The sequence below is a fragment of the Halichoerus grypus genome, chromosome 1 (assembly GCF_964656455.1).
Source record: "Halichoerus grypus chromosome 1, mHalGry1.hap1.1, whole genome shotgun sequence".
Taxonomy (NCBI): domain Eukaryota; kingdom Metazoa; phylum Chordata; class Mammalia; order Carnivora; family Phocidae; genus Halichoerus; species Halichoerus grypus.
Window position 1 is genome coordinate 77,211,228 of NC_135712.1, and position 26,612 is coordinate 77,237,839.

Genomic DNA, 26,612 nt, shown 5'->3' on the forward strand with positions numbered 1-26,612 from the left:
GCAGTGAGTGGAATGAACGCAGTCCCAGAGAGCCAGGGGCGGCCCCGTCCCCGGTGTCCTGGGAAGATCACCCAGTGGGACTAGATGAACCAATGTGTGAGGATGTGGTGTAAGGCAGTTTATACTCTCCTTCCCAGAGAGAAGAGGGAGCTGATAAGTCCTGTCCTCAGGAGAGCTAGTAGAAAACAAGAAAATGGCTTCAAAGGGGGTTCTCTGGGTAACTAGAAGCAGAATAAGAAAACATTTTAAAATCACTTTTCGAACATAGTGCCCTTTTGATACACAGATTATGGGAAGGACTTCTGCCCTTTGCTGTAGAAATGACTACATGTCCCTTGGGCAAGAAGCCTTCCTTGTCACTTCCAGCCTGGATTAGAGGCCTCTTGTGTGTGTTCCCAGAGCACCTGTGCATACCTCCCTGGAGCCCTTAGCAGCCGCCTGACCGCCTGTCTTATGTGCTCAGTCAGTGCCTATAACTCAACCAATCTCCATGACTTGGAGCATCAAGTTCCCACGCCTTTGAGAGGTGTAAGAGTCAGGGGAACAATAATAAGAATAGTACCAAGAATACCATTTGTCCCTAATGTAGCACTTCGTGATTTACGATGTCCTTTCATATACAGTTTTGCATTTTGGTCGCTCAGCCAAATTGGGGGAAGTTCATAAGAATCTGAGTCCTTTTCACAGGTGGGGAAATTGAGACTGACCGGTAAAGTGACTTCTCCAGTGTCACTAGCATTAAATGAAGGCCTAAGATCTAAAACCCAAGTTCTGTGAACACAGGCACCAGGGGGCTTTCCCAGATTGATTAATTGCTGTGTTTGAGAAAACCAGCTTTGTTGGGCCTTTCAATGCCTGCCATGCACTGACAGGGGGTGGGGGTGCTGACCACAGACCTCACAGCGGTAGCAATGAACATGGAAATCGCGATCCAGAGCCACAATCCGGACAGTCTCCTCCTGGCCTGGGGCTGGCATGATAGGCTCCTTGCACACAGAACATCGAGGGGCAAATTTCCTGAAAATGGAGACACAGGTCTGGTTAGATGCTGAGGATGGACACTGACAAATGGGGGAGACCCAGAAGTGAAAAGAAAAGGAGTCAGCCCAGGGTCAGGACATTTGCTCTGGCATCTTGTGTGACCTTGAGCAAGTCACTTTCCTTCTCTGGGTCTGCTTTCTCAGCTGTAAAATAAGGGACTTAGACTTAGTGACTGTTGAGGTCCTTCTAGACCATGAACATTGTGATATTTGGTGAGGTGGGGAGTTAGTACATGTACTGCTTATGCATGAAGAGCATCTAGGAGTTATTGGCCACTTGATATGTGGCATGAAGTTCGCTGGTGGATAGATTGCAAACACAGACCCTGGGCTAGGGCAGGGTCCCAGGGGCCCTTACTTGTTTCCTTTGCTTGACTTTGTCTTGCTTGACTTTTGCTCCTAGACTTTTATATGTGCTCCCTGGGCCCTCCACAACTATTCTGAGGTTGGTAACTGTGTCATTCCCACTTATTAGAACCTCTTTCTCGGAAACTGAGCTCTAGGAATTAACACAAGAAACCTCAGCCACATATCTTGTCAAAACAGTAGAGGTTAGTGAGTTTAAATACACCAAACTTTACACCAAACTCACTATGACCAAGTCTGCACTTCCTAAGTTTCAGTTGTGTTAAACTCTGGTTTGAAAAGAAAAAAAAAGTTCAAAAGCTGTTTTTAGAGGGTCTCAGCACTTCCAAAAGGTGTGGACACTTACGCGTGTAGATACGTATATACGTACGTGTGCTTTTGAGGTTAACTGTTGGTGAGGAATTTTAATATTTCCTGATCTCTTACTATTCCTTATTATGACCGATGGCCCTAAAATTTGTTCTCATAACAGATTAAGAGACTGCAAATACAGGCTGTGCATTCATCTGCATCTCCTGGAAATTAGGGGTGGCATTTGAGAAGGTGTGGAATGAGACATGATTTGAAATGGCCATGGATAAAAACTGAAGAGATGGAAAAAAAAAAAAAAAAGGACAAACAGACTGTGCGAGTCGGTTTTTTTCATGGTAATGGTTTTGAGATTAATGATGTTAAAATTTATCTATTTGTAGTGAGACTGAAAAAGAAATAATGATAGTAATCTAATACTTTGCAGAGCACTTTATGGTTGTCAAAGCATTTTTACATACGTTATACTCGATATGTACATATTAATTTTCTTGGCAGCACCCAAAAGGCATCTGTGTGGCTGCAATCTAAATAAATATGAATTAAGCAGCAGATCAATTGATTGCTATGAAAGAAAAATTAAAAGGATCATGGTACAACTGCAGCAGTAATCAGAGTTGTTATAATTGGCATTTTATGCGAGACGTTTACACTCAGTGGCAAAAAAAAAAACAACAAAAAACTGCTTTGGACTACCTGATTATTTTTGAATCTGGGTCATCGGTAGTGAAATAAGCAGGCTTCTGGAATTCAGTGCAGAATTTCCTTTCCCCAAGCCCATCGAGACTATAAACTCAGGGAGGTCAGAAGTATGTCTTGCCCGTCATTGAACTGTGTGAGCTTGCCCTTCTTTCCTCAACTACAATTACTTACTTCTTTAGGATAAAATATCTTTCACTGAATTTGCCTATTTTAGTAGTACTTATTTGCACATCTTTGGGGACCATTAAACTGAGCTTCCAGCTGGCAGGTTTTGCTCAATATCTGAATCTCCAGAAACAACTGTGACCGGGGCAGACAGCAGAATTTTAGGCTATATCTAACGAAATGAAGTGTCTGCCATATTGCTCTAATAAAAAGATGTTACTTGGACCTTTCTGTTCAATCTCAAGGTCCTTCCTCTTTGGAAAGGCATAAATTGTATTCTTGCTGAGTAATGATTCCTTCCTACCAATTGGCCTCATTTCCATGATGGGAAAAAACAAAGTGAAGAGACAGGAAGTGGTTTCCACAGTCCCCACAGTGTTCCTTGGCTGGCATTTTGAAGACTGTTCTAAATCCCAGGTGGTCAGTTTCAAGGCTCAGCTCACTAAGCAGACAATAATAATAATAATAATAAAATAAATCTGAGAAAAAAACACTTTTGATGGTTCAAACGGCTACCATATATTGTGTGCTTATTAGGTGCCAAGCCTTGTTAAGCACTGTGCACTTGACCTCATTTTTCACTGACAGCAACATTATGAAGAAATAGTTCTTATCATTTCTGTTCACAGCCACGGGAACCAAGGCTCAGAGAGGGCCGGTCTTCATCATCTTTGTCCTGGCACATTTCTGGCAATCGACAAATGGGTGCTGATTAGACAAACAAGTGGACGAGTGTAATATCTCCGATAAGAAAGCACAGATAGTGAAATAAAGGCTCAATGCAATGAAAGGGTCAGTTAAATAAGCTGGCTTTTCTGAGCTCACTGTCCTGGCACTGGGAAAACAGAAATAAACTAGGACTCCAGCAGTCAGACTGGTGAGGGAGTTCTAGATATTTCTGCATTTGGTCTATTAGTTGCAAAAATGGTCGAAGGTGGTAAGGGTAAAACTGTGTGTGTGTACGTATATTGTTTATTACTAATCAGGCTATGGTTAAGTACTAGCTATACCTGATTTACAAAACCCTATAGAACATAGAGAAAGAGATGTAAATTCAAACGGGAGAGGGAGGAGTTGAGGTCAGGGAGGAGTTCTCAGAGGAAGTGGTAAATGAGTTGGGGCTTGAAAGAGGGCTATTTAGGTGAAAGGCGAAAGTGTGTGTGTGTGTGTTTTGATAAGAGTGGATACAGTCAGTTTGCCAGGGAACTAGTTTGAGCAGTCATCTGAAATAACATATGGGAAAAGAGTTGGTACCTAATAGGATGGAGGACTTGGGCCAACCTTGACTGAAGGTGGTTATGCAGGGGATGGCCCATTTACAAGGCCTTAAGAATAGTGTTTGGGAAGCTTATTACTCAAAGTGCAGTCCAAGACCACTGGGGAGCTTGTCAGAAATGCAGAATTGTAGGTCCCACCTCAGACCTACTGAATTAGAATTTGCAGCTTAACAAGATCCCTAGGTGACTTGTAAGCACATTAACATTTGGGAAGCACTGGTTTAGAAGACAGGATGCTAAGCAGGCGAGATGAATCCCTTGTCATGGGCCTTCTGTATCTCACAGTAACTTCCATTCCTAGGCTGCTCTAGTTACAGCCAAGCAAATCTTCCATGAATGTAGAGAAGCCCTTCCTCACTTCATGCCCTTCTTGATTTCCTGAGTTGTTCCTGCTGTCAGGAATCTCCGTTTCTCACTTAAAATACTCTTCAAATTCTGCTTCCAGAAGCCTCCCCAGATCTCAGGGCCAAGTAATCTCCTCTGACTTGACAGCTCAAGCCTTTGCCTATGCCTGTCTCATCGTGTCTGGCCCCTTCTGCCTGATACCACACATACTCTGTGCTGATTCTCCCCCTCCTTCTGGCAAGCTCCTTGCTGACAGGGGCTTTTCTCTCTGTGTCTGTGCATTTTCTACCCCTGCAGTTTCTCTCCTTGTATCTCTCTCCTTTAGCACTGAGCACACAGAGGGCTCTTTGTAGATGTGGTGGAATTGAATTGAAAGGTGTTTCCTAAAAGCTCATTGAGGGATACCAAGAACAAGGCCCCCCAAAATAGTCTGCAGAAGGAGGCTGTATCCCCCCATGTACCCTCTCATTAGCCTGGCAGTGCCCACCCTGGGTGGGGCTTTTAGCTGTTTTGTGTTCTAGTACTTTCAAGGCTCAGAAATAGAGTTCTGTAAAATGTATCTCTTATTTTCCTTTGGGAAATGGTGAAAAGATCAAAAAGCTTTTCCCCCCACATACCTGCCAATCATGCAGACAACATTATTTAAAAAAAATAATTTATGTTTTAACATGTCATTGAATTGGTGGTGGTGGTGGGGCTGGGAGGCGGAGCTGGGGCTTGGAGATGGTTCTTCCCTCTTAGCTGCTAAGACTGCTTGTCTAGAGTGTTCAGACCCACTTATGTCACCGGTCCCAAGTCTCTAATTATGCTCCTCACTTTTAGAAATGAAAGATAAATGGCAGAGATATAAACTTCCATTTGTCAGAATTGATTTCCTGTTTTAGTTGGGGGGTGTAATAGATCAGTCTTTTCCAAGCAACAGAAACATGTGTGCTCGGATTACATCTACCAGTCCTCCCTGGATTAGGGTACGTCGAAGAAAGGAGAGAAACCGTGACAGAAACACACTCTCCATCGGTATCTTTTCACTTCCCTTAAATAGATGCAGTTTTTTTTTCATGTGTAATTACAAGCTAAAAATATCAATAACGTGAAGTACAATTTATGCTGTGACTGCCTTTTCAAAGTGAGCCCTTACTTGTCTAATTCAGGTTGAGAATTCCTGCCTGTTTTTTTCTTTTTTTTTAATTCATTCAGCCTCACGTCTTTTGGTGAGGTTTTCACTTTCTTTGCTACTTGGAAAGTGGTCAGGAAATTCACTTTTAAAATAGTGGAGTCTCAGGTCCCCAAACTGCCTGTGGCAATTTCCTCCTGATTGTTGACAATCACCAGAGTGGTGAAAATTAACCCACAGAACTGCACATCTGGAGGTCATAAAATGGAGACCCAAACTGGGGAACCACATGAACTTTATCTCTGTGAGAACTTTGGACTATCCTCAAAGACCCAGACTGCCCAGCAAGCAAGCCAGAAAGCCTCTGTGCCTACCACTTACAGATCATTGCTATGGCTTTCATATCGTTCCTAAATATATGCAACAAATTTCATCAACCAATTCGCCAACTAAGAAGGGGGCCAAATAAAAAGAAGCAAAACACAAAACTGTACAATTTTCATGAAAACCCTAGCTATAATAGGGGAAAGAGGGCCCAATGAATGAGAAAACTGAATAAGGACACATGAGTAAGCGGTCTTGACCTTGAGAATCTACTTTCTAATCTTCCTCAAAAGACTGCACAAGACTGCATTCATTAAGGTTATTAGAAAGTGTCCTGAGGAAGAGAAGGCTTGGGTAGGGAAACAGGTTATGGGAGGATGTGAATATGTTGCTAATGACATGAAGCAGACCAGGAATGTAAAGGCTTGTATTAGGAAGAGGGAGTGAATTGTTCTGTGTCCATCTCCATCTCCCTGTGACCTCCTCTCTGAAGATGGGCAAAGATGTAGACGTCAGTTCTAGAGAGAATCTTGGGCTGTCACACCTGGGGAGCTTTAAGACAGGCTCTGTTCTAATGACCAGACTGAAAAGCTCAGAGCCATTGAGCAATTTGTCTGCTGTAACACATCTTGTTCATGTATAGGTCAGGGAAGGCTACCCCAGGATCCTTCTTCTTTCCAATACACATACTCTGCAGCTGAGTCAACTTTCTCAGTATCAGAGCCACACAAAGATGTGACTGATCAAGCAGAAGCTAGACTGAATGACCAGCTGGATTAACTGATACCCATTCCTGCATTAGAGGAGGTGATAAACAAGCTCTTCTTAAGGTCCCACCAAATCCTGAGATTCTACAGCTCTGAGAGAGAAGAATGCATGGCCTAGATAGCAGGCAGTGAGAACAGACTCCAGGAGGACTGGCAGGCTCGAGGGAACAGAGTAGACTGCCTACTTGTGGAAGTCCTCAATGCAGTGAATGAGGCCACCAGCGTCCACGGTGAATGGGATCCCATCAAGGCTGCGGTGGCACATCACACAGGTAAAGCAGTGAGGATGATAGGCCTTCCCGGTGGCTCGCAGAATCCGCTCCATGATGGGCTTGGAGCACACACTGCACTGCTCCAGGGTATTCTGGGGAGAGAAAGAAACATTCCAGTGTTAGGTTGGGACTTGCAGAGCTCCATGTATTTGGTCCCTTACAGCATGACCAGCACCTTACAGACACATTGGCTTGTGTGCATATCACAGTCCTTGGAAGAAGGTAGAGTGCGTATCAGGGAGACACATGAAATAGATCAAGTAGATCAAGTGTCTTTTCTAAATCTACCCAGATAGGTGGTGGCAAATCTAAGATTTAGAACACATGTCTTCTGACTTCTCTCCCTTTTCTACCACTATTGCAGGGTTGATGGCAAACATTTCTGTTAAGGCACATAGAGAAAATATTTCTGGTCCAGTTGCAGCAGTTCAGTTCTGCTGTCATAGGGTGAAAGGAGTTGTAAACAGTACTAAGTAGATGGGCATGACTGTGTTCCAATAAAACTTTATTTACAAAAGCAAAAGCAAGCTGTAGTTTTTTGACCCCTGAACTACACACCCCAGGTTCTCCACTGGAAGAACACTTCACTATTCTAAAACTTGATTAGTCATCAAAAACCTGGTAGGGTCACCAAGGACCTTAAGATTTTAGAGTGGTCTGCCTGACGATGGAGACACGCAGAGCATGCTGGGTGTAGAGCCCAATCAGAGCTCAGCACAACCAATGAGCCTTTTGATTCTTTTAAGCCTTGATTCGAATACCACCTCCAAGTTTAGTGTTGTGAACTCTTGATAGAAATGTTGAATCTAGAGGGGTTCTAGTTTTGAGAAGTGAATTACGAAAGTCAATTTTTCTGGCTTTAAAAATATACTGAACTTTAAAAATGAAAAACAAAAACCCTCCTGCAAAAGGATACCATATATTGAGTCAGGACGCAGAAAGACTGATAAAATTAGCTATTAACTTTCCATCCTTCCCTAGAATCCCATGCTGTCTTACCAAACAACTATGTTTCACGAATAACATGCTATATTCCAAGTGAGATGTCTGGACTGATGCAGAGTTTACACTCTAGAATAAACCTGGGATGGGGATCTGATTAGAAAGATGCAGAACTGGAATTGCCTTCTTACCATGAGAACCTTTAAATGGCCATAACGTAAGAAATGCCTACAGGTGGATAACTAGTGTGCTGATGTCTCAACCACAGCAACAGTCTTTGATTGGCTTCCTTGTCTGCATCTCTCCTCCTGTAACACTTCCCTATCCCCAAAGTGACTTCTGGTTTCCTTTCCAAAACACAGATGTGACCAAGGAACTTTGCTGCTGGCAAAAACTTCTATGGAAAGTTGTATATAATGTGAAAAGACCTAATTCCTCACTTGACATTCAACCTCCTTTTCTAGGGTCAGATTTCCCTAATGTCTCAGACTGTTCACTCTTATTCAAACCTATAAGAGACTTCCATACTTCTGTGCACTGGCTAATGCCTAGTATGAACCACAATTTGTCATTTTGACCTTTCAAGGTACAGGTCAGAAGGCAACTCTCCAGTGAAGGCTTGCTGCATGCCTTTAGCTGGAATCAACTCCTTCTTTCTCTACCCTTCCCAAGTACTTAATTAACATTGCTTATAGCACTTACAGTGTCCACTGTATTGAAATTATTTGTGGGATGCCTGGGTGGCTCGGTCACTTAAGCATCTGCGTTTGGCTTAGGTCATGATCCCAGGGTGCTGGGATCCTGCTTCGGGCCCCTTGCTTCTCCCTCTGCCTGCCGCTCCCCCTGCTTGTGCTTGCTCTCTCTCTGACAAATAAAGTCTTAAAAAAGTTATTTGCACATTTGTGCAAACTAATTTCTTTAGCGAAAGGGTCATGTCTTTCTTTTTAAAGTTTTAAATTTTAATTCCAGTGCAGTTAACATGGGGTTATATTAGTTTCAGGTGTACAGTATAGTGATTTAATGATTCTATATATTACAATGATTCAAAAACCACAATGATTCTATATATCACACGGTGCTCATCATGATAAGTGTACTCTTAATCCCCTTCACCTATTTCACCCATCCCCTACCCACCTCCCCTCTGGTAGCCATCAGTCTGTTCTCTGTAGTTAAGAGTCTGTTTCTTGGTTTCTTTTTCCCCTTTGCTCATTTGCTTTGTTTCTTAAATTCCACATATGAGTGACATCATATGGTATTTGTTATTCTTTGACTGTCTTCTTTTGCTTAGCATTATACATTCTAACTTCATCCATATTGTTACAAATGGCAAGATTTCATTCTTTTTTTGTGGCTGAGTAATATTCCATTGTGTATATACACACCACATCTTCTTTATCCATTCATCTATTGATGGACATTTGGGGTGCTTCCATAATTTGGCCACTGTAAATAATGCTGCAATAAACATATGGAATCATGTATCCTTTCAAAATGGTGTTTTTGTATTTTTTGGGTAAAAACTCAGTAGTGCGATACTGGATCTCAAGATAGTTCTATTTTTAACTTTTTGAGGAACCTCCCTACTATTTTCTATAGTGGCTGCACCAGTTTGTATTCCAACCAATAATACACAAGGGTCCCTTATTCTCCAAATCTTTGCCAACGCTTGTTGTTTCTTGTGTTTTTGATTTTTAGCCATTCTGATAATAGTTTAGATTTGCACTGTCCTGACGGTAAGTGATATTGAGCATCTTTTCTGTCGGCCATCTGGATGTCTTTGGAGAAATGTCTGTTCTTGCCTTCTGCCCATTTATTAATTGGATTATTGTGTGTGTGTGTGTGTGTGCTGAGTTGTATACATTATATACTTTGGATACTAACCCTTTATTGGATATGTCACTTGCAAATATCTTCTCATGTTTAGTTGGTTGTCTTTTAGTTTTGTTGTTTCCTTCACTGTGCAGAAGCTTTTTATTTTGATATGGTCCCAATAGTTTATTTTTGCTTTTATTTCCTTGCCTCAGGAGACATATCTAGAAAAAATGTTGCTATGGTCAATATCAGAGAAATTACTGCCTGTGCTCTCTTCTAGGATTTTTATGGTTTCAGATCTCACATTTAGGTCATTAATCCATTTTGTGTATGGTGTAAGAAAGTGGTCTAGTTTCATTCTTTTGCATGTAGCAGTTTTCCCAATACCATTTATTTGAAGAGACTTTTTCCCATTGCACATTCTTGCCTTTGTATCAAAGATTAATTGACCATGTAATTGTGGCTTTGTTTCTGGGCTTTCTATCCTGTTTCATTGATCTATGTGTCTATTTTTGTGCCAGTACCATGCTGTTTTGATTACTACAGCTTTGTAGTATAACTTGAAATCTGGAACTGTGATACCTTCAATTTTGTTTTTTCTTTTTCAAGACTGTTGTGGCTGTTCGGGGTCTTTTGTGGTTCCATACAAATTTTAGGGTTTTTTATTCCAGTTCTGTGGAAAATGCTGTTGGTATTTTGATAGGGATTGCATTCAATCTGTAGATTGCTTTGGGTACTATGTACATTTTAACGATATTTGTTTTTTCAATCCATGAGCATGGAATATCTTTCCATTTGTGTTATCTTAAGTTTCTTTCATCAATGATGTATAGTTTTCAGAGTACAGGTTTTTTATCTCCTTGGTTAAGTTTGTTACTAGGTATTTCATTATTTTTGGTGCAATTGTAAATGGGATTGCTTTCTTAATTTCTCTTTCTGTTGCTTCATTATTATTATATAGAAATATAATGGATTTCTGCATATTGATTTGTTTTCTGTGACCTTACAGAATTTATCTGTTCAGTTCCAGTAGTTTTTTTGGTGGAGTCTTTAGGGCTTTCTATATGTAGTACCATGTCATCTGCAAGTAGTCAAAGTTTTACTTCTTCCTTACCAATTTGGAGGCTTTTTCTTTCTCTTGTGTGAGTGCTGTGGCTAGAACTTCTAGTACTATGTTGAATAAAAGTGGCAAGAGTAGACATTGTAGTCTTGTTCCTGATCTTAGGGGAAAAACTCAGTTTTTTTACCATTGAGTATGATGTTAGCTATGGGTTTTTCATCTATGGTCTTTATTATGTTGAGGTATATTCCCTCCAAGTCTACTTTGTTGAGGGTTTTTATCATGAATGTTGTACTTTACCAAATGCTTTTTCTGCATCTATCAAAATGACCATATGGTTTTTAACCTTTCTCTTGTTGATGTGATGTGTCACATTGATTGATTTGTGAATACTGAACCACCCTTGAAAACCAGGAATAAATCCCACTTGATCATAGTGAATGATTTTTTTTCATATATTGTTGGATTCGGTTTGCTAATGTTTTGTTGAAGACTTTTGCATCTGTGTTCATCAGTGATATTGGTCTGTAGGTTCCTTTTTTCTTTTTTTTTTTTTTTGTGGTGCCTTAATCTGGTTTTGGTATCAGGGTAATGCAGGCCTCAGAGACCATGTCTTAAGAAGGTATTTTGCGGTCTCATACTATACCCAGTATACTACCTGGAATCAAACTAAACCGAGGATGACTGTGTGCAAAAAGAATGAATGAAGGAAAATTGTTTACATCCTACTCAGGCATTATTGGACTAGTCTGACTCTCCAGACTCTGGAATCCATCCCCAAATGAATTGGTAAATTCATCACCATCCTCTCCTCAAAGCTGTGGTTGCTGGAGGTTCTGAAATTGCTTAGTATGCCTCTGGTCACAGTCTAAACTCATGGAAACTATTAACCTATTTCCCCCCATTTTGAAGTGGTGAAATTAAAATAGCAGAAGAACATAAGATGAAAGTCTGGAGAAAATGATGCTCTGGACAATGAGGGCCCTGCTTTTTTTCTATCCTGGTGATCTGAGCTGATGTGGCTGCAAACTGTCTTCCCAGGGCTTGTGTTTTGCTCTTTGTGGGTTTTAACTTTTTTTTAAAGGCAGCCCTGTAATGGAGTTGAACAAACCAGAAAATGCTTGACAAGAGAATGTTTTTGTTTGCATTGAGGCTTGGCTGCAAGATTTAGCCCATTTACTCAAAACCAGCAGCAGCATAAGGTTGAGTCAGTTTCTAAGGAAAGACTTTATGGTCTGTGGAAGCACTGTTTAAAGGACAGGTAATCTGAACATTTATGCTACAAAGGAAAAACAGTGCAAAATATGCCTAAAGTGAGATTACTATAAAATGCCCACAAATCAGAAAATGAAGGTTCTAAGAATATGGCTGACTGGAAGCTTGGGCTAGCAAATGGTAGAGGAGAACATATGAAACATCTCTAGCCAGCTCCCTTTACTGAACTTTTCTCCTTTCAGTCTCTAGCTGGTCCACTAGGAGCCGTAGACACACCTTCTCTTTAAGGAAGGGTAAAGACTCTTATGAAGCTTACCATATTAAGTGTAGTTACCATCTGTCACCATACAAAGCTATTACAGTATTTTTGACTCTATTCCCTGGGTTGTACTTTTCATCTCCATGACTTATTCATTTTATAATTGGAAGTTTGAATCATTACGTTGTACACATGAAACTAATATACCATTGTAGATCAGCTATACTTAATAATAATAATAATAATAATAATCCAAAGGTTACAAACATAGTGATCGAATGGGCACATGCACCCCGATGTTTATAGTAGCAATGTCCACAACAGCCAAAATATGGAAAGATGTCCATCGACAGATGAATGGATAAAGAAGATGTGGTATGCACACACACACACACACACATATACACACACATACATACACATGTATATAATACACATATATGTATATGTGTCTACATATATATATATATATATACACACACACACAATGGAATACTACTCAGCCCTCAAAAAGAATGAATCTTGCCATTTGCAATGATGTGGATGGAACTACAGTGTATTATGCTGAGCAAGAGAAGTTAGAGAAAGACAAATACCACATGATTTCACTCATATGTGGAATTTAAGGAACAAAACAGAAGAACATAGGGGAAGGGAAGGAAAAATAAAGTGAGATGAAATCAGAGAGGGAGACAAACCGTAGAGACTCTTAACTCTAGGAAACAAACTGAGAGTTGCTGGAGGGGAGGGGGGTTAAGGGGTTGGGGTAACTGGGCGATGGGCATTAAGGAGGGCATGTGATGCAATGAGCACTGGGTGTTATATACAACTGGTGAATCACTAAATTCTACCCCTGAAACAAATAATACACTGTATATTAACTAAATTGAATTTAAAGATTTATTTATTTTTTACAGAAGAAAGAGAGAGGGAGAGAGGAAAGAGAGCAAGTGGGGGTAGGGGCAGAGGGAGAGAATCTCAAGCAGACTCCCTGCTGAGTGTGCGGCTGGACGTGGGATACGGGGCTTGATCCCACGACCTGTAAGATCATGACCTGAGCCAAAACCAAGAGTTGGATACTTAACTGACTAAACCACCCAGGTGGACCTAAACTGAATTTAAATTAAAAAAAAAACAAAAACAAAAACGGATGCACTCAAATAAATAAATAAATAAATAAATAAATAAATAACTAGTAAAGGACTTTTACAATGTTAGAGAGGAGGGAATAAGGAGTTCCTCTAGTCTAGGCCTCTGATTTCACAGGTGAAAAACAGACCCAAAGCACTAATACAGTTGGACGTTGAGTCATGGAGTTCATTAGGGACAGAAGAGAGACTAATACCCCAGGTTCTTGTAACTCCCTAATTAAGATATGGATCTGATGAATTAATCGTGTTACCATAGGGAGGGAAAGTTGCTAGATGAAGAATATGGACCGTTCCTCTGGCTTTGTTAATATCCACTGCATGGGTACTTGGGTAAATCTTTTCTTCTTTTTAGACCTCAGTTTTCTCAACTGTAAAACAATGATTAATTCTAACTCGACAATTTTATTGCTCTGTGATAGATAAGAGTTAACAACAGTGGGGAAAGGGCAATGTTTCCATTACTAGAGGTATACTAGAAACAACTGGGTAATTTCTCCTCTGAAGTTTGAAAGGAGGGTTCGTGTGTTAGAAACCTGGACTGTATAATCTTTACTATGTCTTAACCACTTGAAATTCCAGAAATTACTAGTGGTAGAATTTCAAGCATGGCAGAGGAAGATCTTTGTGTCTTCTTATAGAAGGTTATTTTAAAACCAGACCAAAAGATGCCCTCTTTGCATAAACACAAGGCTTTTCTAAAGTCAGTTAAGATGAAATGGCTAATAAATAAAATAGTTTTTAAGGAAATAGAAAAATAAATAAGTCTCCAAGCAAATAAGTGAAATAAGGGCATCTCTAAGTATGCCTACTCAAACGCATCTTGTGTGTGGAGTAGGGGGTATCATGGCGGGGTTTTAGGAAGGAAGAACGTACTCCAGCATAAGAACCACCCAGATCAGTAGAGTGTTTCATGACCTGGCTCTGGATCCATCTCAGCTGCTCTTTCCTATGGACCCCACCTTCCAGTTGCCACTCTGAGCTCCTTGCCAACTCTTTAATAAGCTATGTTCTTTCACAAGCCCAGAATAGCTCATATCCTTCTTTGCCTAGAGAATACCTATTCATTCTTTAAAGTTAAGCTCAAATGTCACCTCTTCTGCAAAACACTTCTAATTCTCCCTCTGCTGTACCCCAAGCAAAATAAGTCACTTCTTCTGCTCCCATAGGATTATATGATGCTTTTCTGATGACACCGATATAACGTACTCAATTTCACGATTTGCGTCAACCTCTGCTACCAAACCCCACTCTTGCTGCATGGAGCCATAGTCCTAGGTAGAGCTTCCTAGGAAATAGATTCTGAAACCAAGATTTGCACATGGGAAGTTATGGAACAGTGTCTTTGAGATCAGCACCTGTGGGAGAGTATAGGAAGCCCCTGGGCAGAGGGAGAAGCTGGACCATGATGCAGTCACAGCAAAGGCATCTGATAGTTCCCTGGAGAACTCCGGAGCTGGGATGGTTCTGCACATTTGTCCTTCCTTGACGCTAGGGGGTAGGGCCTTTATACCCCCTGCATCTACCAGTTAATGGATACAGGAGGCTCTCACGGAAGAGGAGTGATCTTGGGTGAAGAGGTTCCCTTTAACTGAGAATAATTACCAGAGAAGGACCTCCACTATGAACGGTTGGCAGGGGGAAGGAAAGCCTCAGTCCTAAAGAAGGATCTGAGCACTGGGCTACTGCATCCACACTATAACCATCCTTGCCCAGGACCTACATAGTTCCTGACACAGGGTCAGCAACTGCTCACCAGCTGTGAAGCACCTTACAGCTGAAGCTGAACAAAGAGTCTAGATTTCTTTTTTTTTTTCAAGAATTCTAGGCACTGTTTGAGGATTTTTTTTTTTTTAGAATCTCTAGAAAATGTCTTAGGCAGTTACTCCAACGAAGGTATGGTTAAAGGGAGATGTGAGAGTAGCAGAAAAAAACAGGAAAGCTACCAAAAGGCACAGCTTATAAACTTTGCTGAAGTGACGGCAATACAATTGTGATTAAAAGCAAAAAGTTAAGTGAAAATAAAAATAAAGTCACAAACAAATCTTGTACACGAAACTCCCAAATGTAACTGTTTTTAAATTAGAGATACAATCTGGTTGTATCTTTTCTATCCTTGGGTACTGTATAAATAACTTGTCTAATTCACAGGCAGAAGAGTTAGAAGAATCATCTGAATATAAATGAAGCATATAGGTAACAGAAGCATTAACTACTAGTTAGATGATAGGGAAAATAGTTCTAAAATTTACATATTGCCTAGGTGTGTATGCATGTTCAATGGTGAGTATTTTAAATCAAGGCACATAAGTATTTGAAGATTCAGAAGACTATAAAGTGTTGCCATTTAGAAATGTTAAAATTTTCATTTCATAAAATTAAAATGTGATCTTACATTCAATCTTTATTGTTTTTTTAGGTACAAAAGCAGTTTTGAAACAGAAAAGACTCTTGGAAAAAACGAGGGTGACATCTCATTTCTAGATACACTTTTGGTCTTGTTTGGATAAGAATAACAAGGAAAAAAGAAGAGTCTGAAGATATTAGGCCTTTAAGATCTTTAGAGGTGACTCTTGTCCAGGAGTTTCAACTCCCCTCTCTTGCCTGCCTCTCCCATAATCCTTCGCTCAAGGCAACAGTTAACCAGGGAAGCACATCCCAAACAGTCCCAAATCACTTCTGGATGAAGAGCATGAAAGGATGGTGCTGTCAGGGTGGTGGTGGGGGGGGAGAGGGTGGTGTCCATACGTACAGTTTAAAAACCATGATTCTAGTCCAACTACCAGATTCCAGACACTAAGATGCAGAGAGGGGAAACACCTAGTAGCAGATCTGGAGTTAGATTAGTTGGTCTCCTAATTCTCCTTCCAGTGGCTAATCCCCTGCCCCAACACACTATACTTATTTCATATTTCAGAAGACACACTCCATACCACAAACATAAGGCATTCAGGTGGGCTACTTACAAGTTACCCGCCTATAAATAAAGAGAGGAAATATGTCGAGATCTTAACACAGTTTGTCTACTGTCAATTTCACTGGTTCCCACAGGGTAAGATAGAAAACTCACTGTTGCATCCCCAGCATCTACAGCAGTATCCTTGCATAAAATTGCTGTTCCCCAAACACCGGTTAGATGATGAATTAATAAACTCTGGATATGTACATAAAATAAAAGGATTCTATTTAACCATGCAAAACAATTCTCTAGTCCAGAGCTTCTCAATAGGCAGGCTAAGACAGAGGGTGCTTTGCTGGCTTCCAGGGGTACCACATTTAGGACGGGTAGAGGGGGCCAGAGGTTTCCATAGTTCCTGAGTGGTCAACTTGGGTCAGGAGAAGGCCCATCCGCTGATTCCAGTATGCTAACTGAACGACATCCTCTCCCACATGGGTCATGATGTGGAAGGCTGTGAAGCACAGCTGAAGTGTTGGTGTTCCCAACGGAATAGCGGTGTGGTACAGTAAGGTGAGAAGAGGGCTATGACTCAGCACACCTCCACGGAAATGCCGGAGTGACATTACTGAAACTCAAAGAATTATATTCCCTACCTTAATTTTGTACTTTAAATTTTTTCTTGATGTTGATAATCAAGAAGACTTCCCAAATGATGGCAGTACTTTTGGGTTTCCCAGTAGATGAAGACATCATTTCACCTTGGTAGTTCTCCTAAGATACTATGGTACAGCGCCTCCCTACGGTTCTGCCTCCCAGTGAGGCACACATTTCTTATTAAAAGGCTTTTCACTTTCCAAGTGTCCTTCACCTATACATATATCTTTTTTTTAAAGATTTATTTATTTATTTTGGGGGGGTGCACGAGCGGGAGGGGCAGAGGCGGAGGGAGAATCTCAAGTAGACTCCATGTGGAGTGTGGAGCCCGATGTGGGGTTCGATCTCACGACCCTGAGATCATGACCTGGACTGAAGTCAAGAGTCGGACCCTTAGCCGACTGAGCCACCCAGGCGCTCCGCCTATATCTATATTTTAATCTAAATCTGTATCTGTATCTCTTTGTATCTGCATCTAATATGCGCTTTGAAACAGATCGAAAACAGTAACGCTAAGACCAGTGTCGTCCGATGACTATGACTGCGATTTTTGAATCAGAATCAAAATTCCTATTCTATAGATGAGAATTCTAAATTTTAAAGATAGAAAAACTCTCGAGTCAATTTATTAGATGGCATCAAACCCACAGAATGTGTTTTCTTTTGAGGTCATTAGCCACACACAAAAATGACAACTATGAAACATGGAACTGGAAATTTAGTAAAAGAACTCAGCATCCTTATTTTTTGTTCACTTCCACTAATTTTTTTTGAGCACAACTCTTTGCACCCAATGCCTGTATTACCTCAGCTTTCCTATCAATCCCCTTTAAAGAAACTTTTTGCATGATTTTCTGATGAGCAGAGCAGCCAGGCTTCCCACTTAATTCAGCATTGCAGAAAGCCTAAAGAGGGGAACAAAATGTTCAACATCCTGGCAGGTACAGAGGCAGAGAGAACAAAGATACCATCCCTGCCCTCAGAGGTTCCCAGCGTAGTGGGAGGAACAGACACTTCTATAAATAACTGACTAGAGGCAAAGGGCAGAACACATCGCTATTATGGAGGAATGAGTAACGTGTGATGGAAACACAGAGGAGAGAGTAATTACTTCTGAATGGTGAGGGAACAGGCAGCATGGTGGTAGTGTGTGATGCTGGGAACCTATCTCGGTGGGATTTGAGTTGGCTCTTGAAAAAGAAAAAGGCCATTATAACACTCTTTGGAATTAACGTGTTGTAAGGAGAGTTTTCATTATCTAAGTCCCAGGTCTGCCTACATTGAAACGAAATTCATTTCACAGGAAGCGTTTGTAACAAAATCAGTGTGTTGAGCAGCACTGGTGAAGTGGAAGTCAACATTGGGAGAGACCACCATCTGTGTGCCAAACTAACAGAAACGAAGGACATGCAGGACTAGTCATGTAGAATTTAGGAAAAAAAAATTCTGACAAAATTTTCTGTGTATATTTGGACTAAATGAACTGGACTTAAAATTAAGAAGTATATCCTCACACCACAAGAAAAAAGGCTGACAGAAAGGATACAAAGATCAGAACAATTAAGTTACTTTGTTCAATTTTGCCATGAGCCACAAGTCACATTCTCCACAAAGTAAATAAAGCCCCTCGGCTTATTCTGAAGCACTCAGTTTGGGATTATGATCTGAGCTTTAGGAAATTAAAAAAAAATTCCCATTAAAGGACATTTAGTTTATCTGTACCTTAAGGCCTAGAGAGGTGGTATTTTACCTTAAACGGTGCAGACCTTGTAGTACGCTAGCTTTCCCTAAACACTTCTCTTCAATGTCTCATAACCCTGGAGGCGTATGATGAAGGCGGAGGGGCTGAGCCCTGATGCTAGTGCCAGGCCTTCATGCCAGGAGCAAAATTAAAAGATCACACGGCACTCCAGGGAGACTATTGTGAGAGGGCAAAAAAGAAGAGAATTCCTTTCCTTCCCAGCCAAGTCAGATCACAGATTTGCCTTCACAACACCTTCAAGGTACAGTCTGTTGGGACTTGTCAACTCAGGAACCAGAGCAGAGAGTCTGTCGTACGCAGTGAGAGAAGTGGCGATAGATTTGAGAGACCTGGGCTGGGAAGTCAGGCAGTGGGCCTGACCTTGTTGGCCTTCAGTTTCCTCATCTACTGAGTAAGAGTGAAAATGTCTACAGTGCAGTGCTGGGAGCACTAAGCGAGATCCATGGATGAAAGGAAGTGCCCAGGGCCTGCTGTATACTAACTGGTTTTGTGTTCATTCTCCTTACAGATTCTAAGGGTCTAGGACATATATTTAATTAACTGGCATTCCTTGGTCACTTAGCTGAATTACCATATTTAAGCACCACATTTCAATTTTTTTTCTAATTTGTCCTTCACCATCAATTCTTCTATATTTTATAGAAGAATTTCATATCTCTACTTTTTTAAAAAAAATGGATTACTTAAGGAATCCTGTGTATGATACTCTGGGACAACTGGATAATATAATATCAAATGAGCTTCTGGATTCCTAAGAGATTCTGCCCCTGCTTCCTAGGAATTTTGTGGAAAAGCTGTTCTTACTTCTATGTAAACATTACTGTACCTCAAACCCATAAATTTCTCAGTCCTTCTTAAAAGTAATTTACATTATTTTGTACTACCCAAACAAAAACTGAGAGCTTGTCTTGGTTGAGTTTTTGAAGTTTACGAAGTGCACACAAACAAGACCTCATTTAATCTCTACAGCAATGTATTACAGCAGGTAGAATGGTAGAATTCTTGTCCTGCTTATATGCCACATGACTATAAATGTGTTTGGATTTGAACCAATGTCTTCTAAGTTCAAAGACAAAGTTGCTCATTCTTCTACTTCACACTGTCCTCCAATTAAGTTTCTCCTAGGTATCTCTATCTAGTTCATGTAATGCCAATTACACTGAATGCAGTTATGACTCTCTAGCAAACTGCATGCCACAGCCTTTCACAAGTACATAAGTTTGCCTGAGCTTGAAAAAAATTATGAAAATCATCTTGTTCCACTCTCTCCCCTTAAATAGTAGGACACTGCATTTGAGGAAGGCAATTGCCTAATGTTGTAAACTAGGGAAAGAGCTGAGTTCAGGGCCCAATTGCCCCAGTTTCTATATAGTGCTCTTTCCCAGACGCCATGCTGGATCGTTTTGGAGTACCAAAACTTCTCTTTGGTGTTCTGGCCCTTGTTAGCAATAAGAATATGACAACTAATATTGGTTAGTTGTTGACATAATTACTTACATCACAAATGAAAAATCATTAGTTGAATATATGACACAACTTGAGTTTTTGCCACTGTCAAAACAAGGTCATCTCACACCGATAAGTATGGGTGCCCTCTGGCCAATGACTCGGAGAGCTAATCCTATCCTAGGCCATGGCCTGATGTCTTAGGTTCACTTTTCATAATTCCTGCTACTTGTAACCTATAAATAGAGGTTATTCACAGAACTCAGATAGGTTCCACTGAGGCAGTCACTTTCTGGAATAACTGGAATTTCACAGCTTCTTGAACAAAATTCCATCATCTAAGTGTCAATGTTTTCATCTATTAGAATGGGATACTAATTATACTATTGTTACTAATTATCACTGTCTACCTTACAGAATTTTGATAATTAAATGAGATAAGAAATGTAAAATGCACTCTTAAGAATGTAAAGATTAACTATAGAGAACAAACTGATGGTTACCAGAAGGGATGTGGGTCGGGCGATGGGTGGCATAGGTGATGGGGATTAACGAGGACACTTACCATGATGAGCACTGAGTAATGTACAGAACTGTCGAATTACTATATTGTACACCTGAAACTAATATAACAGTGTATTTTAACTATACTGGAATTAAAATAAAAAAAAATTAAAAAAGAATGTAAAGAGATGTAAAGATATTGTGATAAAGTCCTTTTCTCTGGGCAAAATTACTGTTCCACGTGAGGACAGATCCGAATTCTTGGCTCTTCAGTCTCTGACTAATCAACTGAGCCTACTTTCCACTGCTCTTATCACAGAGAGGAGACATAATATGAGATATACACATAGGCATCCATAATCCCATGCATACTGTGTTTTGGAAAGTAGAGAGTGCTTTTTTCTCCTCTCATTTTTGTTTTGTTTTCAACAGACATTTTGTGTTGTTCTATTTTTCTTTCATTTACATATGTGGAACACCTAATAAGTGCTGGAACAGGTACATATTTTGCATTTAGAGTGTGCACGCACAAGTCTCATGGACGGTGTAGTTTGTCACAGGCTCTTCAACTAAGTCCCTAATGCCTGTGAGGTGCCATCTTGACTACCCTCAATTTACAGTGGACAGGAGGCCTCCATGGGGAATAAGATTTATCTCTGGATCACAATGCTTGCCCCAGCACTATTTGAAACTAGGACTGCTGAACTAGATGTTTATGGAAACCCTGCATGGTATGGTGACATAGAAATGACCGTAAGGCAAGGGCTGTGCCTAGTTTTGGAAGGCCAGCCACTGGCAGTGAGGCCTGTGGAAAGCATTTCCTTCTGCTGGCCGAAATTCCTATACCTATAAAATAAGAGACTTTATTAAGTAGACCTCTTGGTCTCTTGAAGCTCTATGGTTGGTCTGAGGATGCAACAAAAGTTTCAACAGGGCAGTGCTCTTTGTCTTGTTCGCTGCTTCAACCCCAGGTCACTGAAAAATGGCTGGCACATGGAAGAAGCTCAATAAATATTTAATTAAGGAAATGAATGAATGATTGGGAATGAATACTCCAAAGAGTCATCCAATAGCACTGACTCCCATAGACATACCTGAAATTCCATAACCACCTTCAGATGGCCTTCCATCACCACCCTATTTGCAGCCTCTTCTCCTGAGCCAGACTCTATCTCATTGCCTTGTTACTTTCTTTATACCCTTATCACTGCCTGATATCACCTCATGCATCTGGTTGCTGACATGCTTGTTGTTTACTTCCCTACCAGTCTGTTTGAGACACTACAACATTCACAGTCTTGGAGCAGTGTTTAACACATACCAAGCACCTAATAAGTGTCTGTTGAACGAGAAAAGTAAATGACATTAATCTAACATCTAAGATCTCTTCCAACTCTTGGTTCTTTGAGTCCATCTCAGCAAAAGTATCTTTCTAAAAAAAATCAGCGCTACAAATTGTGCTAAAAAAACACATGATCTGATGTTAATCACACAACATTGGTAGGACAATGTTCTTTTACTTACAGCATTTGTTGATCGTGGGTAACTGACCCGTCTAGGGGCAAAACCTAAAACCAGGGGTTTAAGTAATGATGTTTTCAGCTGCATGTATATGTAGTAATGATTGCCTGCCTGCACAATTCAGATCAGAATTAAATCCATTGTGAATCATCCATTAGAGTCAGGATCTGCAAGCAGAGACTAGAAATGTTCCCAATACCATTCTGCTCACGTGTCGGCTCCCTCCAGAGTTGCCTGAAACTCAACTCTGCCAAGATGTTTATTTTCTACCTGGCTTTATGAATTGCAATTACTTCCTAAATTATAACAAGCCACAAGTGGTCTGAGCCAAACAACTAGGGTCACGGAAGGTCTATCCTCGTACTTCTGGGGATGACAGAAAAGCTTGTTTGAACCAAACTTGATCCTCTTTCAAAAGAAAGGGAAAACTTTAAGCCTCTAACTCCTGGGAGTGGCAAAGAGAACAGCCAGAGGGCCATGAGCTAACTTCGATTCTCTGGAGATCAGTTGAACAAATTTGGCAATGAGTTGGCTTCTGTTGAAAACAAGCCCTTCTAATTACACTTCTGCTGATGGAAGACAAAAGACAGCACCGTCGCTTAGAAAGGCCATTAATGACATGCCAACATCATGGCTGTGACTGTGTAGTTTCCTTCTGAGCAGAGTGCTGTTGATGTGAACTTCAAACGCCCGGCTCTGGAACCCATTCACGAGAACATAGCCTCCTGAGGAGCACAAAGGGAAGTCGGCGAAGTGATTTACTTCCCTTAAACTGTATCTTGGCTGTAATATTTTCTGACACCAGAAATAAAATAATTCCATGTTTTGGTTCCTCTCTCTATCCCCAAGGAGCCCGAAGTGGTTTACATTAAGGAGGTATGAAAGGGACAGACAAGAGTGCAGGGTTTTCCATTCCGTAACTGCTGAAAGACAAAGGGGACAGAAAATACAGATGTTTTCTCTTTGCTGCTGCAAAAGGGTGGGGGACTAACTCTTCCAGTGTCTCTGGAATGCAAATTTTCTTTCACAGTTTAGCAGTCTTTTTTGGATTTCAGCACAGTGAACTAACACTTTCCTGGATTCCAAGACCTCCAGAGAACCAGATGGAGGGGAGGAATTGGGAAAAAAGAACCCACGCTACTTGAAAAAGGTATGAATTTCTCACTCTGCAACCAGCCAAAAGCTCTGAAAATTAGAAGAGCGAAATCACTTTTGGTTTGTTCAAATGCATGCCATCCTAGAGTTGTTTGTGGTGGGTAAAAAAAAAAAAAAATCTAAAGTGATTTGATGGTTTAGAGTCTTCGTTCGGTTTAAGCTAGGAAGCAAACTTTAACAGAGATGGTATGTTTACTATCAAAGGCAGAAAATAATGGAGATGGAGGAGATTGCACTAGAGGATCATTCTATAAGTGGTGCTCTAAAGCCAGTGACCACCCCCCAGTGCCGGACTTGACACTCAAGGCCTTTCAGGATATTGTCTCACCTCCCCTCTCCAGGAACCTATCCCGCCATTCCCCCAAGTCAGTCTTTGTTCCTGTCAACCCAAGCTTTTGCTCAACCCAACTCCATGCTCCTTGTTCTTGCATGCCTATGCATCCACTGGTGCTTCTGCCTTGAACATTTTTCTTTACAAGTTAGATGGCTCAACATTCAGGGCCATGGGCATGTGAGTGTTGCCTCCTTTATTAATCCTTTCCCTCCACGTCTGTTCCTTCACAGCACTGTTCATACCTTCACAATAGTAGGGACCCTCTAGAGTGTTCTCTATGCTGTGGGAAATGCTATCACAAAGTGCGCTTTTCAAAGACTATGACACCAACCCATATCCCATGCCACATGCTCTTTTTCTAGTGTGACCCTGACAGTCCACTACAGACAGGTGGGGTCTGGGGGCACGTGTGTCATTTTTATTGGGATAAATACTCGGATTCCTTCAGCAGTTTTTTTATGGGACATGATTTCTGTCATCTTGTCCTCCTAACCACCATTCTCTGCACAAGTTCTAGTTTGTCAGGTTCCCTTTGACGTGTGGGGCCTGGAAAGGAACACATCCCACCAGGAACTATTGCATCCCCTGCTCTGCACACTCGTCTTCATACAGGTGCAGCGGAAGACTGCGTTTACTTTTCTGTGGCCCTATTTATTATTATTGATCTTGGGGTCACATGGTTTCCCCTCCAAGTCTTTAGTTTTTCACATGAACATCTGTTAAATTAAATGACCCTCACGTATACTTGTAGAGTTAATTCTTTAAGCTAAGAATAAGATTTGACTTTTGTCCCGCTTATACTCTATCTTGTCCGATTTGGGTCATGGTTCCAGGGTTTTCATAATATTAATGATCATATTTTATATACTACAGTCCCTCCTGTCCTTTACTTCAAACCAATAAGTTCAGGTCAGACCAACTTCAAGAGCTACAGTTTTGCTACTGTTGAAAGATGTTGGACATCAGAGTGAGCATCACCTTTTCTACATGGGCCCAAGTCCTATTATTTTGCCCACTAAATATTTTAATCCCATCCATTATTCGCTATCGCTGCCATATTGTTCTATCACCTCCCACTCAGGGGATGACAACAGCCTCCTCACTGGCCTCTCAGCCTCCCGTTTCCCCAACCCCAGTCTATCACCAGATCGATCTGCCTGCACCACACCAGTGCATCAGACTCACCAGTCAGCTTTACAAATGGAGGATTCCTGGGTCACCTCCAGACCTATTTAATCATTATCTCTGGGACTGGGGCTCAGGCATCCGTAACTTCTAAAAAGGTTGATGACTGTGCCAGAGCTTCCTGATCTTTCAGGATCAGCTGGCATTTGAGTTTTTATAAAGCAAGAAAAAACAAACAATGCATCTGAACAAATTGATTATGGGTATCTGGAGAAGAGTCAGGGATTTAGATTCCTTACAGTTATTTTCTGGGAAATGAGGTCATCTTCTGGTTGGAAGAACCCCAAGGGAGGAAGGAGAAAGGAGACAGGACTGCCACCTGCAGCACCAGACACCTGTTCTGCACCAGGCACGGGGCGAGGCCCTTTCCTGGATACTGTCCCATTTAATTCTTAAAACAATGTCAGGGTGATGAAAATACCACTATTTGAGAGAAGAAAAAACTGAGGTTTAGAGTTTTTCTTCATATGCACCCAAAGTCACAAATTGGCACACAGGAATTAAATGTGGGTCTGACTGACTCCTATCTATGAGGCCTCAGGATTAATAATTAAATAACAAAACATTTTTTAAAAAAGATTTTATTTATTTGTTTGAGAGACAGAGATAGCAACAGAGATAGTGAGAGAGAGAGAGCACGAGCAGGGAGGAGAGGGAGAAGCAAGCTCCCTGTTGAGCAGGTAGCCCGACGTGGGGCTCCATCCCAGGACCCTGGGATCATGACCTGAGCCAAAGGCAGACGTTTAACCGACTGAGCCACCCAGGCGCCCCAATACAAACATTCTCAAGCAAAGGAGAGACATTGTATCTTGTATGGATATACAAGTGATGAATTTGTACATATTCAAAGTGGTCTTACAGGCTTTGATTAAAGATCACATGTCTGTGAGAAAAATCTATGGTGTAATAGAAAGAGCATTTGACTAGGCATCTGGAAACAGAACACTAGTCCTGGAAATGTCATTAATTTGCTGTGATGCCCCTTGATAGTTGTTTCCCTACAGCTGCTCTCCCCTCCTTTCCTTATAACCTCCAACTTTTAGCAATGTACACAGCTGTCCAGAATATATATTACATTTTTCAGCCTCAGTGCAGTGAAGTTTGGCCATGAGACTAAGTTCTGGCCAAAGGGTTGAAAGTGAAAGGGAAGCATCCTCAGAGGGAAGGGGTCTGCCCTCAGTCCCCTGAGATGATGGAGCAGCCATCCTGACCCCTCATTAGAAGCCAGGCTGAGCATGGCAGAGGAACACAGCAAAAGAATGGGTCCTTCCCTACCACTTTCCTGGATCCCCTACTTCCCTGGTGAGAGAGAAATGAACATTACCTTGTTCTGTCACTATGACTGTTTCGTGTCACTCCAGCTGAACCTACCCCTCACCAACACATTTGCTTTGTGATTCAAGTCCATTGATTCCCTTCTCTGTGCCTCCATTTTCTTATTTATGTAACAAAGAGGCTGGGCTAAATAATACCACAGGTCTATTTCCGGTCTCATCATCTCTATGACTAAATGGCATGCCATAAGGGAAAGATTCGGAACGGCAATCAGGGTCTTGAAGAGAGATCTGCACTCCCATGTTCACTGCAGTGCTGTTCACAGTAGGCAACATCTGGAAACAACCCAAGTGTCCACTGACAAATGAATGGACAAAGAAAATGTAGTATATACGTACAATGGAATACTAAGCAGCCTTAAAAAAAAGAAGAAAATTCTGCTATTCACAATAACATGGATGAACCAGGAAGACATGATGCTAAGTAAAATAAGTCAGTCACAGAAGGACAAATAATGCATGATTCCAGTTACACGAGATATCTAAAACAGTCAAATTTGTAGAAGGAGATAATACAATCGTGATTGCCAGGAGGTGCGGGGAGTGGGGAATGAGGAGTTATTGTTCAATGCATGTCAAGGTTCAGTTATGCTCCATGAGTAAGTTCTAGAACTCTGCTATATGATATAATGCCTATAGTTAACAATTTGTACACTTTGAAATTTGTTAAGAGGGCAGATCTCATGTTAGGTATTCTT

General features: G+C 41.1%; 1 protein-coding gene across 5 annotated transcripts in view; it reads right to left on the reverse strand.

Annotated features, from left to right (window-relative positions):
* Positions 1-26,612, reverse strand: part of LPP (LIM domain containing preferred translocation partner in lipoma) — a 654,872-nt gene that overhangs the window by 17,231 nt on the left and 611,029 nt on the right. For all 5 annotated transcript variants that reach the window (XM_036109786.2, XM_078068088.1, XM_036109787.2 and 2 more), the window contains 2 exons: positions 6,595-6,773; positions 897-1,017 (listed from right to left, as the gene is read on the reverse strand). In XM_036109786.2, the coding sequence (XP_035965679.1) occupies positions 897-1,017; positions 6,595-6,773 (300 nt within the window). The remainder of the gene's footprint in view (positions 1-896; positions 1,018-6,594; positions 6,774-26,612) is intronic.